Raw genomic sequence first — 17,859 nt, 5'->3', positions numbered from 1 at the left:
TGAATTCACAATTATTTTTTCTCCTTTGCCAACAACGTCATGACAGCGAATTGACAATGAAAAATGCTTAAGCGAATAGCTTGATTGCTAGAAAGTGTCCATCTCTTCAAATCCTTCTGCCAGTCCCATTTAATGACTTTTTTTTTTATATGAAACTGAAATAATGAAAAATGACTTGCGTCTATTTCATAATTGACAAGATTCCACCAATACTCCCCGTCTAAGCTGTAGTCCACTTTAAATGAGTTAACCCAGCATCCCTCTCCATCCACCATCTTCTTGTTGCCACGGGTAACGAGACCAGTGATGCGGACGCGCTCGCTGTAACACACCTAGAATATAATCGAAATCCAAAATGAATTAATTTAAAATGGAAATCAAACTATCAGAATTCGATTATGAAATCGTTTTGGCTGTGCAATCATTGGAAAGAAAGATGAACATCCCAACCAACCAAAATGATTATAATAGTACAGCTACTATCTAAAACGATAATGATACTAGTGACGTTATAATTTACAAAGTATTTGCAAATAACTCATCAATATTCGCAAACATTTATAGAATGAATATGTCTTAATATTACAGTGCAAAAGGCTACATAGAATTGTAATATTATGACAAAGGAAACGGCTTTTTCCCATATAACTATCTTATGGAACAATCACAGTGTTGCTACAATATGTTTACATAGTCAACTATGTGTAAACTGTGTGGAGATTATGTGTTCACATTGTTGTCACAGTGTGGAGTTTCAGACCATGTGGTTTAACACATAATATCCAGATAAACTGACATACTAAACACTGAGTATCACATATTTTCCACAGTGGTATATGTATTGAACTATGTGTTAACTCTGTGATCACATTATTGTTACAGTGTGTGGTTAAAATCATGTGGTTTACCACATAGTCGTACATATTTAACACAGAGTGACACATATTTATCACAGTGTGGTATGTACTGAACTATATGATCATAGTATTGTCACAGTGTGTGGTTCAAATCACGTGGTTTACTACATAGTCGTACATATTTAACACAGAGTGACACATATTTATCACAGTGTGGTATGTACTGAACTATGTATAAACTCTGTGATCACATTATTGTCACAGTGTGTGGTTCAAATCACGTGGTTTACCACATAGTCGTACATATTTAACACAGAGTGACACATATTCATCACAGTGTGGTATGTGCTGAACTATGTGTAAACTCTGTGATCACAGTATTGTCACAGTGTTGGTTCAAATCATGAGGTTAACCACATATTCGTACATATTTAACACAGAGCGACGCATATTTACCACAGTGTGGTATGTATTTCACTATGTTAAAACTCTGTGATCACAGTATTGTCACAGTGTGGGGTTTCAGATCATGTGGTCTTCCACATAGTCGTACATATTTAACACAGAGTGACTCATATTTACCACAGTGTGGTATGTATTTCACTATGTTAAAACTCTGTGATCACAGTATTGTCACAGTGTGGGGTTTCAGATCATGTGGTCTTCCACATAGTCGTACATATTTAAAACAGTGTGCCTCATACTTACCACAATGTGATATAAATCACTATGTGTGAACTCTGTGTTCCCAGTATATTGTCAGTGTGAGATTTTCGGATCATGTGGTTTACCACAAGGTAATATCCACATAGTATGTAGGCTTATTTCCAGTTGAACCAGTTGATACCTGACTGTTGGCATATCTCCAGTTGAACCAGTTGACGCCAGTCAATTTGCATAATGAATATATGGTGCGTGCAGATCTATGTTTTTATACAGTTTATCTGAATTTAAAGCATATTTCTTAATTACTGATGAATTAGTTATATGCGATTCATTTTGAAAGTACAACAAAATATAAATTGCCAATTATTAGGATATTTAACTAGTTTGTATAAATTACATGTAATTAAACATGAATTAGAGAAATATTTACTATGAAATAAAATATATTCAATAAAATACAAGTATATGAGAATTTATGAGACACATTGAAACAAACAAGTCTACTTTTTACTAATGCCTTTACATTGGAAATTGCAGACGAACCGGTGATACTGTGTTCACTGTTGCCATTGGCAAAATTAATAAGTACAATTGCTACTTATAGCGTAAATTACTAATTATTTTTATCATCTGAAGGGTGTGGTAGACTATCTGGTGGATGCCACAGTTTCAGATTATGTAGTATGTGCCACAGTATGGTAGACTATGTGGTAATAGGGGCTTTTAGATTTGCGTGGACTGATACGTGTGACGTCCATTCAAGGCAGTGCATTAAAAGGACGTCGATCGTAGCAATCCCCATTGTCTTCGTGCGAATCTAAAAGTCCCTATTCATGTGTTTGGTCCCAGAGCGTACTATTACAGTGTGGGCCACATGTGATTTTGGGATATGTGGTAACGCTGTGGTGTACTATGTGGTGCGCACCACACCGTGGTACCACAGTGTGGCGTGCAGTGTGGTAGACTATGTAATTGACACCACATAGTACATCACAGCATTACCACATGTCCCAAAATCACGTCTGGCCCACATGTGGTAGCACGCTGTGTACCATTGTGTTACACTATGCAGTTTGTTTCACTATGTGGTTACACTGTGATTGTTCCATAAGGGTTATGATAGAACGTGTCATTATACTACCACAGCTAGGAAGACGTAAAATTTTGTTGCATTTTACAAGGCCGTGAATGGAGTTCCAAACCATAATCCTTTCTTTAAAGTGTCATACTTCGTTGCTGTTTTTAATTTTAGCCTTTTAAAAAATCATTTTGGATATTGGTTCGATGCGTATCACCCCCCCCCCCCCCCCAAAAAAAAGGAAAAAAAAGAATGCCACATCGTTCGAATGATACATTAATACACTGAACAACTGCTTTTCATCAATACCTGCCACCATTCTCCGGCCGTGTTAGTAATGGGAATCCAGGATTTGGTGCTTTCGAGACCGGTTTGATCTGGTTCGTAACCGTCCATATAACTGGATGCAGAGAAGCTTGCATTAATTCTTCCATTATTCAGCAAGGTATCTAGAGGCAACGGACAATCTGATACGGACAAAAGAAAATTATGAAGGTTTATCAAAAATATTTTTATCGATATAGTCTAGGGAGTAGGTACCGAAAAGCAAAATCTGTATCACTCCATGATATATCACATTCTTTAGAAATGACTTCGTGACTATTTATGTTTTTTGGTTTAAACAGGGACAAATTGGATTTTACCCAGTTATTTTCATTCATTAAAGTCGTATCGGCATTTGAAAGTTCCTTCCTTAATCTTTTGTGCGTGTTCCACATAAAAAGAACATGCCCTGTTAATTTACAAAGGCATTTGACTTGTATGGCTAAAAAAAGATTGGTGAAGGCTACAACAAGGTTTGAATGACAAGAAAAAGTTCCTACTTCTCGTGGCTAAAAACATGGGAAGTGCATCACAGATCATAGGTTTCCTTTTAAATACAACATGTACATCTAGGCAGCCTAGCCCCAGACTCAGATTCATATTATTTTATTTACCATTTTCAAAATTTCAAAAATAATGATCACACAAACGACTTCAGGTCAGGGGTGAAGTATGAATGAGTGTGAATTTCTGACATATTTTCTCCTCTTCACATTAAAGTCTTTACTCAATTTCACAAACACCTGTCCAGTAAATACCACGAGCGAAAGAAAGAAAAAACACTTTCTACGCCTAGAAACTGGTATACAATAAGTCGTAATGAGAGACGTCAAGTGTTTTATTTTTAAAATCAGAAGAACTTGATATAATATATTAAAACATACCTAGATCTATTATGTGTTTACTTACCGGCTTTAAGCTGCACGTAATCTGGTTTGAAAGCATCACATACTGTAAATGAGAAAAAGGGAGACATTACGAATTTGGGACTGAATACGAAGGGGGTGAAAGATAACATGGATTAGCAGATAGAGATAAAAGTGACAAGGAATAAGTAGACACAGTGAGTACCATGCGTATACACAGGCGGATATTACACATGGCGAAAGAGAAAAGTGCTATATCCTAATTGCATTATTTTTTTATATTCTTAAACACTTTTCAACACTACTTCGGTAAGTAATGCTACGGTCACAATGGTTCGTACGAACGATAATTTCGTACGAATCTCCCTGTTTTTCCATTGTCTTCCCGAATTTCCATTGTCTGAAAATCGTTCGAACGGCGTTCGTAGCAGTTTGTAATGGCATTCGTGACCGAGGCTTTGAGCCTTTCAATACATTCTTATTTTCATAAAGCAGACCTACATGTAGGAAGCATCCCCCTCCCTTTCTGTATTTATTCATAAATGCATATAATTATCTGGGGCTCAATTCTAGTTCTCTATCCCTGGGCCCCGTCTTACAAAGAGTTGCGATTGATCCAAATAAACGCAAGTTTGCAGTCTCCTATCTCATATACATAGTTGCCGTTGATATCAAATTTTTGTAGGACAGGATTCTAATGTAAAATAAATGGAATAAATGATACATTGTATATAATATATATACTTACTTTTATCTATTCGCGTGAACATGTCATTATCCAGCGAATAAAGGTCAGGGTTGGTCAAATTTCTGGCTAGGTCTAGAGTGTATACGCTCTGGGATGATAAGGTACATTTCCGGTCGTTGTAAGTATGCACATCCCGAAACTTGAAAGAAAGACACGAGAACGATTCCTCATGGAGGCACTGGAGGGCGCACTCCTCTGACGTCATATTGGCGTCTTCTATGACGCGATCATCGTAAGATATGAAACGCGTGAAGATCGTCTGGTGAAAGTTTGAGAGCGCGTCAGTTGTACCTGCAAAATCATTGCATTCAACGAGAAGATTATGACTTGACATAATTTAGAATTGGTCTGCAACATCGCAAGGAACCGTGAAATGAGCTTTTGTTAATCATATATTGAGCAAAGTCACCACTGTTATTGTTGCGTTAAGAAGATCTCTGTTAGGCTTGAGCCTGATGCAGACAAAGCATCATCTCACTATGAATATGACGGACAAAGAAAGAGGAGTAAAATATACAGTTCCTCATCCTACCCTCAATAATTGCTGTGGTAGACAAAGGAACATCCCTTCACTGCTATTATGTAAAAATCTGCAGAACAGGTGAATATACATGTGACACCTGTTCTCCTCATTTTTACATAATACGTCCTTGTTTTCACGAAGTGACGGTAGCGAGGAAAATCGTAACGCAAAGTGAATGCAATTTTTTTTCACTTCGTGAAAACAGCGACGAAATTTTAGCAGTGAAGGGATGTTCCTTTGTCTACCACAGCAATTGATGAGGGTAGAATGAGGAACTGTATATTTTGTCCTCTTTCTTTGTCCGTCATATTCATAGTCTCTATAGCTCTCTCAAAACGCTCCCGATACCCTCATGCCTAGAACAATAATTGTGAAATATCATAAAATTATTCTTTCGTCATTAATCATTCATTTAAATATTCATACAGTATTAGTTTTAAAGACCTACTTCAGGGGAAATATTCAAATAGATTTTTCCCCCTTCTAAATACTTCATCAAGTTTAAAAAACAGTTCATACTGTATGGGGTACCAGGGAAACCATGGATACGGTATACTGACAGGCTCCACAATATCGATCATATCAAGTTGCTATAACATAATCGAAATATGATATATTTGACTTTTTTTTGCAAAGCCTATTTCTTTTCAATTCACATAAATGACAACAAAGCCAGGCCCTTGTAGGATTGTACATGGCGGTAACAATATGAAATGAAACCCTGCAGCTTATTTATTACTGAAAGCCGTTCATGCAATTTAGACTTGGATTGGCAGATAGACATTAAAGAGACAGGGGATATTAAAGTAGATATAGTGAGAACCACGCGCAAGCACAGACGTCTATAAAAAAAATACCGCAATATCCGGTATAAATATATTCAACTCTGGTATATGAGGTCCTCTCAGTGAAAGGATACAGACGACATGTACTTACACTCGTCTATCTGACAGAAATCTGACAGGATTTCGCTGCTCTCTGGACTCTGGTAATAACACCATGGCCTATCCCGTCCGTCTGGGTTGCGGCAAAAATTCTTATCCAACCCTAGTTTCATGTATAAAAGAAAGAAAGCCCAATTAGCAACAAGGTGAATGATGGTATTTGTTACCTGAAAGAAAGAGAGTGGGCCTATTATGTGTAAGAAATGGAAATACATAAAGAATCTGTATCAGATGTCTTCGAAGACTAGATCAATAAAAATGAACGGATATATACAAATTATATCAAAGATAATAATAAAATTAGTAATCCTTGAGAGGGTGTTAATTTCATTCGCTTTTCTACCTGATCGAGGATAGAAAGTGGTGTCTGTCACGGTGTCCCAATTCAAACAAAGATAGCCCGACTCGGTGTGTTTTCCATAGCCACGGTAATCTTCACCAGTACCATTAATGCAGCCAGCGTGGACTGGAAGTTGGAGAAGATAAAGAAGACATAAGTTATAAAGACGGGTATTACATAAGTTTTAGTATAGGATTTCCCGGCCAAATTCGCGTGTTTGTCATTCGAATTCATTTACTTTGCATTTAAGTTAGCGCAGATCGGCTTTGCTATGCCAATTATCATTCAATTTTCCAGTTTTTGTATTTAATTTAGGATTTGGGTCGAAAGGTTTCATAGATCTGTCATTCTCAACTAGCATTCAAATTAATATTCACTTGTCGAAGCGTAATTTTTATCATTCAAATTAACACCTGTCATTCGTATTCGTAATATTTTTATTCAAGTTAGGAATGTTAGGGGGAAGAATTGCAACAAACTTTTACAGTTTTTAAATAATGCAGTTAAAATGCATGATTTGCCATTGGGGTCTAAGCTGTTTCATTTATTCCATTTTTTCATTTTCAGGACAATGCAGATGGGTGTTGTCAGACATAAAGTAAAGAAGGGCGAAATCAAGGGATATGGCATTTCTGCACGGACATGTTAATATACCCGGGAAAGGTGGGGGTACCCTCAACCGCCCCTTTTTACTACAGACTCGGAATTTTACAAAAGTAATTCACATCGTCTCTTATACCCAGCACACCCTCTGTTTTTCTTAAAGAGTTTCATAGTTTACTTGCCCGCCAGCAGATCGATGGCTAAAGACATGGCTAAATATATAATAAATCATGTTCAAATTGTTGACTCTAGTCCCTACCCCAGTCAAAATATTGTACCCTTCTTCCATAATGAAATTATGATGAAATTATGATAAATTTATGATGAAACATAAGACAAACAACTTCCTTACATGAACATTAACAAATATATTGAGACCATCAGGTCCGTAGATGCAAGTCGTTTTTTTCTTCTTAACAATCAAACTTAAATGCTGATGAATATCAGATAAATCTAATATGTATACGTGTATAAATGCAAGAAAATGAAATATGATGAAATACACATGAAAAAACCAATCTTGAAAGAAAAAGAATGAGCTATAAAAAGTGTGTAATAAACGAGAAATGTATATATTGACCATCAATTTAAGTGCACAAAGTGCTAATTTAAATGCTACAAAATATGAATTAGAATGCTAGAATTACACCGTCGCGTTGCCAGAAAATCGTGTTGCGCCAAATCGAATGACCAAATAGTGAAAGAAGGACATTGTTCATTAATTTGAATGAAACATACGGAGATTCTAACGAAAATTCCATAGATTTGAAAACTAGAAAAGGGAATATGAACCCGAGATATACCTGCCTGCACTAAAACCGTCGAATTTGAACGCAAGACAAATTAATTTGAATGACAAACTCGCGAATTTGGCCGGGAAATCCTATACTAGATAACATCCAGTAATGATGCCTTTGTAAAAAAAAAAAGAAGAAAAAAAAGAGGGAAACTGCCAAATTCCACCTGTCGGCACCGTGGTAATAGGTAGCGGCTTTAGGGGCTCAAGTGACCCCCCCCCCCCCCCACACACACACACACACAAAGGATGGTTGGTTTGATGCACAGGTTAAAACCCCTCCTATATTTCTCTAATCGCTTACTCCCCTCCTTCGCAATAGAAGTCCACCCCCTCCTTCATAGTTGAAATCTCAGCCCATGCAGTATAAATGTGGATAGTTATTATTCTGTATTCACCGTCCCCAACCCAGGTATGGATAGCTGTTACCAGGGTTACTGATGGATCGCCGAATGTGTGACCGTGTAACGGACATAAGGGCTTTATCATGTTTATGAGGTATGACCTCCGCGAATATTGTGCATTCTCCTCTACGATAAGTTGATCACATGACGCTTTCTAATGAATGTTGAACAAGTAAAGATAGATATTCTTTTATTCTGTAACAATGTATGTTTCAGGTCAGACGATTTTCATCTACCTTTACATTAAAACTCATTGTAAAATGCTACAGAGTTAATGTCACTTTAGAAACCAAAGAAGACACATTTTTCAGGTAGAGCAACTTAAATCTACCTCAATACAATTTGATTAGTTCTGCGTGTATTTCCTGCCTGGAGGTAATAGCAAACAGGGAGTTCAAGTTCTATTCATAGAAAGTGCTTCATTTTGTGGTATCACGTTTCAATACGGGTATTATTTTGTTTGCATTTCAAAGTCATGGAAGGATGGATCATTAAACTGACTTAATTTCCTACCTGCCATACTCATTATAAAGTGTCAGTCATTACTTGTAAAAGTGAGGAGTATCATGTTTTATATACCTTTCTTTAGTATGTTGAATAAATCTAGTCATCTGATCTGATTGGTCGAAATTGGAGTCGTGGTTTTAGCCATGCACGTAAAGAAGCCCATAGAAACAGTTATATACCTCACTTAAGAAATCCAGCCATCTGATTGGTCGAATTGCATTCATAAACTTCAACTGTTCCTGTAAAATTCCCGGTAACCATGCATAAAACATTTCAATATTTTTAATAACCATGGTTATTAAAAAAATAGGTCAGTCTCCATGGTTACCCCATAGGTTTACATGTTAAAAAATGGTTTGAGCGATGGAGGATACCATACGTGTGCGAATAATTGGTCGGCAATTTCAATACAATTGAATCTCGATCGATCTTACCGACAATTTTATCTTGCATTGTTGACATGAAGACGAAAATTAACTCTCAAAAACAAAAAAACAACATCTGCCGATAGATCTTGATCTAAGTTCGTGCCAATATGCATTGCAAAAGTAAAAGAAGGGTCCGTTTCATGGAGCTTTTGCGAAGCATTCATCACACGCAAAGCCGGTTTCAATCCATTTTAATGTATATATAGTACAAAACTGCCATGCATGTTAATAACGCGCGATGGCCGAGAGGTCTGAGGCGCTGACTTTAGATACATCACCTTTTGTACGCAAGAGTTCGAATCTCATCTTGGACCAAAAAAAAAGTATTTTTTATTTTTTATTTTTTAGTCTATTTTTTTTCGGCATATAAAAGTATTAATGACTGCTTTAATATTCGAGAAATAGTTGTTTTCATACGCTCTCGGGAAGGTTACAATTGGGCTATTCCCCTCGGCAAGCCTCGGGGAATAGCACAATTCTAACCTTCCCTTGAGCGTAATAAAACAACTATTTCTCTCAAAGCAGTCATTAATACTATACTATGCCTCTCGTTATAGCAGTCAATATTATATTTATATACCTCATTTTAGAAATCTAGCCATCTGATTGGTCGAAATTGGAGTCGTGATTTTTAGCCATGCCCCGCCTACCAGTCAATAGTCTTTTAAAAAATGCCCTCGAATCCGCCTATCAGTCAATAGTCTTTTGAAAAGTGCCCTCATACTGCGATCCCCATTGGTTTACGTGTTAAAATTGTCTTTGTATGAGCGCGGACACCATACAGTGCTTTTTGTCTGCGATTCCCAAATGATTGAATCTTTCAGTAATTTTTCCAGCGAAGATTAATAGACAATGTCTCAGATTTTCCGTGATGTTTAAACCAATCCTTACTCAATAAAAGGAAAAGGTAAGAATTCTTGGTAGATTTTTGTTTCAATTCAGCATATAAAAGACATATTGACTGCTTTTATATTCGAGGTCTGGCTGTTGGCTCTCGAGAACGTGCACGGCGCGCCGCCCACCCAGGCGCGCCTCGGGTTCATGGCAGGATGTGCACGTTCTCGAGAGCCTATAAAACAGCCAGTCTACTCAAAGCAGTCGATATCTCTATATAATATAATCATGACTATGATCACAAGAGTTTGAAAGTTTGGCTTCAAATGAACTGCTCCTTCTCTCTCTCTCTCTTTCTTACTCTCTGTCTCTCTATCTTACTCTTTCTCTTACTCTCTGCACAGTAAAAACGCTGCTTAAAAAAGTGATGTTCACTTACAGTTGTACACTATCTTAAACAACAGTTGAACAAATTGTAAACAATGTTGCTCGAAACGAAAGTAATTTTGTTAAACATTCGCTGTTTAAAATTTAATGACTGCTATATTTACTACACGAGAGCTTTTAGACAGTGTTGTTTACATATGACGTCATGTGTCACGTGCCAGTAAAGTGCGCGTTGGCTAAAAGCTTTGTTTCACATCATGTCCGACCAAGCTGTAGAGGTGTCGTGGATGAGTGGAAACGTCGCCGGACTGTCGATCACAAAGTCCACGGTTCGAGTCACGCCGCGGCACTAATGTCCTATGGCAGCCTAGCATAGCCGGGTAATGTTGGAGCGCCTTGAGGACCTTGCAAGGTCGGTACGTGCGCTATATAAGAATCCAATAGTATCATTATTATTTAACAACGGCTCCTTTTTATACAACTTTCTTTAAACAACCCATTTGGTCTGAACAACAGCTCCTTTTTAAACAACTTTCTTTAAACAACCCAGTTGGTGTAAACAAGCCCCACTGAACAACAGCTCCGTTTTAAACAACTTTCTTTCAACAACCCAGTTGGTGTAAACAACCCCCACTGAACAACAGCTCCGTTTTAAACAACCGTCTTTAAACAACACCGGTTGTTTAAATTGTGATTTTAAACAAGTTGTTCAAAATGTTCATCAACTAAGTGTTTAAACTTTAAACATCTCGAGTTGCTTAACATTTTAAACAACTCTTAGATCAGGTCGCCCGTTAATCCAAAGTTGTTTAAACTTTTAAACAACATGTTCACTAAAATTTTAACTGTGTGTCTCTCTCTTTCTTAATCACTCTCTCTCTCTCTCTTATTCTCTCTCTCTCTCTCTCTCTCTATCTATCTCTGTCTGTCTGTCTCTCTTTATATTGCCCGGCCTGTGATCATGTTGTATTGTTTCATGCCTCCTTTACTACAGTATAGTGACATGGTTGTTTGTCGTACACATTCCCTAGTAAATAATGTTCGCCTATTAATGTCGCATACCTATATACACACACCCCTATACCTATACGCCCATACATACGCTAATACATACGCACTAAAATACATACATACATATGCTGGTCTAATTGTGCCATTACCACAAGTGAAAAGGAAAATATAATGTAATTCATATGCACACCTGTATCCTTAGCTACAACGTATATAATTCAGTTGCATGTACAAAATGAATATGTTCTGCAATCGAAATCTCATAAAAAATACCATATCTTATTTAAATCATAATTTTCTCTCTGTTATCACAACATGAAATTCATCTTAATTTATATAGTAGTGAGCATCTGCCATCGGATATAAACAAAGTGGTAAATATACCCAAATTATCTCTACATTGAATTCTCCCTCCCTCTCCCTCTCCCACCCTCTCTCTCTCGCTTTTTCTTCCTCCTCCTCTTTCCCCTGTCTCTGTCTGCATTACTCTCTCTCTCTCTCTCTCTCTCCTCTAGTAAAAAATGTTTTGCTAAGTGTCAACGTCACAATGTTAAATAAAATACCATTGTCATGAGTTGCTGATCTAAAAATGAACCTTTAAAACTTACCTCGAACCCAAGTATTACAACTTACCTGCACATGGTTGTATCTGGCAAAAACCTGGTGTTACTTCTCCATTTCTGTTTATTACGTAACACCATGGTGCTGTCCAGTTTCCCGCTACTCGGCAATGGTTGTCCTCCAATTCTGCAAAAATCATAAATGAAAAACAAAAATAAATACATTGAATTAATACAATAAAACAAAAACAAAAGTGTCCATGAGTCAAAATCTAAAATGTAATAGTGAAGATTGCGGCTTTGGAGAACATCTGCTTGGTTTGATATGGTTTCGTAGCTTAACTTTCATTAATTTTATCGAACGAAATCGCAAAAACTTCGAAAAATCAACTCCAGGGAAATTCCAATCCAATATTATAATTGCCTTTTGAAATCATGTTCGGGTTACGTAACATTTCATTGTAATGTTCACACATTTCAAAAGGTGACTGATGCAGAAGGTTGTTGAAATTCCCTTCGGTTGAATTTTCGAAATCTTTATGATCATGTTATCTCTATTAGTTTCATTTAATTAGAAGGCAGATATAACAAAAAGATTTACCATTTTCGATTGTTAGTCATTTTACTAGGAAAAAGCTCTCTATTTAATTTTTAGAGTAATAAAGAACATAAAGGATCACCCTAACAAAACGTCTCGCACTAATACTTTTACATGCGATCGTCGTCTAAAATGACGACGATAGGATATGAAGAAGGACAATGTGAAATGCTATAAGTACAAGGCCCAGAACGAATGGAGAGACGAGAGACAGCTATATATGTATACATAATCATTTGAGAAATGGGTATCTATCTCGGAAGCGGGACTTTCTTTCTGAGTTATTCTGATCATTATGGTGACCAACATATTCATCATATTTATGATGGAACCTATAGAGGAGACTTTAAAAATAAAATCGTGCGAAAAAGGGCATTTATCTACCCCCAGTACATGCTTCCATATAACATATCATAAAACTTTATCACGCACGATTTTTCACGTTCGAACTATTCTTCTTATCTCTTTGCAAAGCGTATTATTATATATCTTAATTACATTTTTAAACATTAATAAGTATAACAAAAGTGTTGGACAAAGAGATCTTTTTTGTTCTTTAAACAATCCCACTCCATCTAACACACGACAACCATGCACCATTAACTAACCACTCCTGCATCTCTTACTCTAATTCAACTGATCTCATTCACCGTTTCATTTTCATGTCGCCGTGCCTCTACCCTCATACTTTATAATCACTCCACCGGTATAATAAATTCAATTCAACTCGACAAGAATATGAGTGCAAAACCTACCTCTTTATAAAATATTTAGTTCATTACTTCCAGCATCAATATGTATCGGCCTATATCATAATGGATTGTGTTCCATTCATGCCCGATTTTTACATGAGGTCTTGTGATAGAAGCAGAATTGACAGGAGGACATTTTAAGCGATTCCCTTTTCCTGACGAGTATCCGCGCACGTTTAAAATGTTTGTTTTCTAATTCCTAATCATTACTGATATTGCGGCAGGCGTATCGTACCATAGAGGAATAATGATCGAGACTAAGTCAGAGCCAGATTACGTAAAAGCAGGCGCGGATCCCCCCTCTATATTCACCGGCTGGCTGAGTGGCCGCTAGATATTTCCTCAAAAATTGGTGAAAAAAGAAAAGAAAAAAAAGGGCTCCTTATCCCCCCCCCCCGGTTATTCACCGGCTGGCCGATTCGCCGCTAAATATTTTCTTACGAATTGGGCCACCCCCCCCCCTCTTGCCGCCGACTGGATCCGCCCCTGCTTAAAGCCCCCCCCCCCGTTTTATGCATGTAAAAGAGAGCCTGAGTAATGTAGCATATAGTAAGCATACACACCTTAGCTTTTAGCGAAGTAAATGCATGGACTTTTCAAAGGACATCAATAAAATAAACATTGAAAACTCATTTGCCATACTGTACGATCACTTATTCATGTTAATGATTGTGATTATGTGCATTAAGGGGGGCTCTTAAATGCCACGCCATGCTACGATGCGCCATTAAAAAAAAACGTTTTAAGAAGAAGCAGAAGAACAAGAACAAGAAAAACAAGAACATGAAAGAAGAAGAACAAAAAGAACAAGAAGAATCACGGTTAAGCTATACACATGAATGTTTTTCCTTTGAAGATTCACTGATGTCTAGATTATATTTTTGCCCTCTGGATTTTAATTACGACTGATCTAACTGCGCCTCATTAATTTCCTCGATAAAATGTCCCAATATTTTGATTTGTGCGATACCAGGGAACACAATGATGAAAGACGATCGATACAGTCAAGTGATGAAAAAAGTTCATAACCATGTTTCTGAGCAAAAATATACAGACAACGAAACTCTCTCTCCCTCTCTCTCTCTTCTCTCTCTCTCTCTCTCTCTGTTAAATCAACTCAACAATAGTATTTTACCATTCAGTGATATTTTCAACAACGATATTTCACCAGTGGTATTTCAACATTGATATTTTGATATTGGGAAGACTGATAAAATGTCGATGCTCATTACTGTGTAGATCTTTGAGAGTGCATGAATGGGAATAATGTAAGCGTCATTGGATTGGGTTTGTTCATTTAACCTGATCGCTAAGAAATCATATATGCTTGCTAGAAGGTAAGCAACAAGGAACAGACTGCTTTAATTCCTCTCCGAGGGACTTTGTAATGATGATTAATGCCTTACCAAACGGCAAAAACGGACCTCCCGTTTACGAGACTACACTCTAAAAACTGAAATGTTAAATCACCATTTAAAAGGGTCGAGGAGTGACCACTCTTTCAAAATGGTAGATTAACACTTTGAACATGCTGGATCCAACACTATAAAGGTTGAATCTAGCAGGTTAAAAGAAACAATCTGACATTTTGAAAGAGTGGTCACTCCTCGGCCCTTTTAAATTTACATTTAACATTTCAGTTTTTAGAGTGTACCTATCTGCCACTTGGCCATATATCGCACCTCTTCTTGTAAATTTCCAATTCTTACAGAGTGAAATGAAGGTAATTTCTTTGAAACTTTCTCATTGCATAACAAACAACAAGGTGTCACTTTCATTTACAATCATGGTCTTCATTCATAGTCTTATTTTCGTATCAGGTACATGTAAATGCTCTAGAAGTCCTGTTCATCTCGACCAATATTCATCAAACATTACTACGCTGGTTGTCATCTAATTACGTAGGCCATAACACTAGATAGTTAGTTGACTACCAGGCTTAGTGAGTTTTTGTATTAGTTTATTTTCTTATTAATATGAGCCCTGATTAACAAATAAATGATGAACTGAATGTAAATAGTGAAGTCTCTTCTTCTACCATGCATTTAAATTATACTTATATTCATTAAAAGGCTTTCATTCATTCATTCATCTAAGTTCGTTCAGATTTTGCCAATTCCCGAAAGCCTTCTTGTTTTCAACACAAAACAATCATAAATCTTAAATGATAAATCCATTCAAATATTCTGTAGATGTATACAGATTATATTTTACATTATCAGCTGTATAATGTAAGACATTGTTCAGTATATGGTCATTTTTTAAATATCGGTTGTAATGGTAGATTAATGGTATTTTATTTTTGTATACTTGTAAATTTCATTTTATGATATTGTATTGTACATAATCTGTTGGTAATTAAATCAAATCAAATCAACTTTAGCATAAAAAAATGAATACTAAAATGAACTTAATGAATATTGAAACAGACGGGTTTCTTATTCCATAATCTTTAGCCACGAGCCATCGCACTTTTAAAAAGATTTTCCCAAGTCTTTTGATAACTGTTCTTAGTAATCAATGCAATTTAACATAAGTCAATCCAAAATAAAAGAGCCCACTGCCGACTGTATATAGTAAAGATAGGGAAACTTGTCTGCTTATGCAGTATTTCATTGGACAAACAACACCAAACGAGTCTTTGAAGATATTTTTGTTTTGTTTGATCCGTGTCATTCGATTTGAAGGAATTAACTGATAAGACTTGATAGACACAGTCAGATTCAAATCGTACATTCTTAAAAGAACTTTGAATCATATGGGTATAGAGTAAAATACAATTTACCGTATCTATCAATCAGCTCAGGTGCGTTGCTCCAGTTTCCAACGATGGAGGTCCAGTTTTCACAGTATTTACAATCAAGTTTGCTGTCTGTAAGAATGCAAGACCAGTCCCGAGTCCCATAGTAAGACCAGGTCCGACGATTAAAGCAGTCCAACTGACCTGCAATCAACCATACAAAATCAAGATTAAGGAAGAAACAAACTCTGACCTGCATAAACAGATAAACATTCCCCTACATGAGAATCTCTTTCTTCCGTCCCGTAAATGCGCTTCTTCTTTGTTCATCAGACAAGTAGGCGTTTATACATGTATTGGTAGTATTGGGTATAATAATTATCATACAGTCATAAAATCAAAGAACACTAATTTCCCTGTCTTAACTGCGATAGATGAATAGGACTGGTCTAAAAATTATACGCAAATTGATGTTCGGGTCTCCTAATTCATATTATAGGTTTTATCTCATCGTGAGCTGATTTACACAAAAAGTTCTTTTAAGATGGAGGATAAGTGCCCGATAAGCTCTGTACCGGGCCCCTAATTATCTTTAGTTCTTTTGAAAGAATAATCGGAGAAATCCTTTAAACTTTTTAAGTTTCTCTACCAATAAAAAACGAAAGAAAAAACAACTTTACCCACGTATTCGGAGTTGATTTTCTCTTTTATTGTTCATGGAAAAGGGGAATACAAAGTTAGTCTATGTTACCTATTTTTAATGAACAAAGAATTAACGGCACTATAATTATGGAACATACAATGAAACAAAATAATGACAAGACATACTTCAATATACGTATACATATATTGTATTATTTTACAAATTAAAATAGCATGAGGGAGGGTAGACTGTGTTAAAACCAACATTTTCACCTCAATGTTTTTATTTTGCAAAAAAGTCAATTAGAATTTGACATTTGAATCTTAAATAATAAAATTCAAATATAATTAATTAAAGACATCGACATGTAACATTCAAGGTTGTAAGACATATTAGAAGACAACGAAATATATTGAACTCACCATTGGATGATCCTAATAAGCAGATGATAATAAAAGTCGACAGGACTGATAATATGGCACCAGATTCATTCCAGCGAAACATTTTAGTAGTTCATTCATTCATCGTCTGTATATGGAAATCATGAACCACTTGATGATCTCTGACTCGTGGAAGAAAAAGTAATGCAAACCAACAATGCTCACTCGCTTTATCGAAGAATGCATCCAACCTAATACATGTTGTAAAGGACAATTACGATGAGCAGGAGGCAGGCATTGAGCTGTGTGGAGGCCCTAATGACGCTTTTATTGGAACGCAAACTCACTTCCCAAAAATCCATACATGCGAGCTGGGGCGTACGCAGGATTTTTTCAAGGGGGGGGTTTTAAAATATTTTGCTCCCGAAAATTTGAAAATCGCGCCGGCCGAAAAGTCGCTCAGTGGGGGGGGGGGGGGGGGGGGGGGGGGGGGGGGGGGTGGGGGGGGGGGGGGTAAGCGGACACTTTTTTTTTTTTTTTTTGGAGGTCAAAAAAAATCGCAACGACTCAGCCAGCCGAAAAGTCGCTCAGTGGGGGGGGGGGGGGGGGGGGGGGGGGGGGGGGTAAGCGGACACTTTTTTTTTTTTTTTGGTCTCGAAATTTAATAATTTGACATTTTTTGTCGTTGGGGGGGGGGGTAAGGTCACCTTATTTAGGTTAGCCGTGGGTATAATTTTTTTTTTTTTTTTTTTTTTTTTAAATAATTAAAAAAAAAAAAAAAAAAAAAAACCAAAGGGGGGGGTTTTAGGTTTTTTTAGGGGGGGTTTACATACATAAAAATACCAAAGGGGGGGTTTGAACCCCCAAACC

General features: G+C 36.7%; 1 protein-coding gene across 1 annotated transcript; it reads right to left on the bottom strand.

Moving 5' to 3' along the window:
* Nucleotides 1–11: 11 nt before the first annotated feature.
* LOC105442563 lies at nt 12–16,264 on the bottom strand. Its single transcript, XM_030984961.1, has 8 exons — nt 16,012–16,264; nt 11,950–12,063; nt 6,350–6,472; nt 5,999–6,109; nt 4,540–4,830; nt 3,835–3,876; nt 2,911–3,068; nt 12–332 (listed from the first exon to the last, which is right to left on the bottom strand). The coding sequence occupies exons 1-8, from the start codon at nt 16,223–16,225 to the stop codon at nt 12–14; spliced, it is 1,374 nt and encodes a 457-aa protein (XP_030840821.1). The 5' UTR covers nt 16,226–16,264.
* Nucleotides 16,265–17,859: the final 1,595 nt, after the last annotated feature.

Source organism: Strongylocentrotus purpuratus, unplaced genomic scaffold (assembly GCF_000002235.5).
Source record: "Strongylocentrotus purpuratus isolate Spur 01 unplaced genomic scaffold, Spur_5.0 spur5_scaffold_14, whole genome shotgun sequence".
Lineage (NCBI taxonomy): Eukaryota > Metazoa > Echinodermata > Echinoidea > Camarodonta > Strongylocentrotidae > Strongylocentrotus > Strongylocentrotus purpuratus.
The sequence above is the reverse complement of the archived record's forward strand: the minus strand, read 5'-3'. Positions and strand labels throughout refer to the sequence as shown.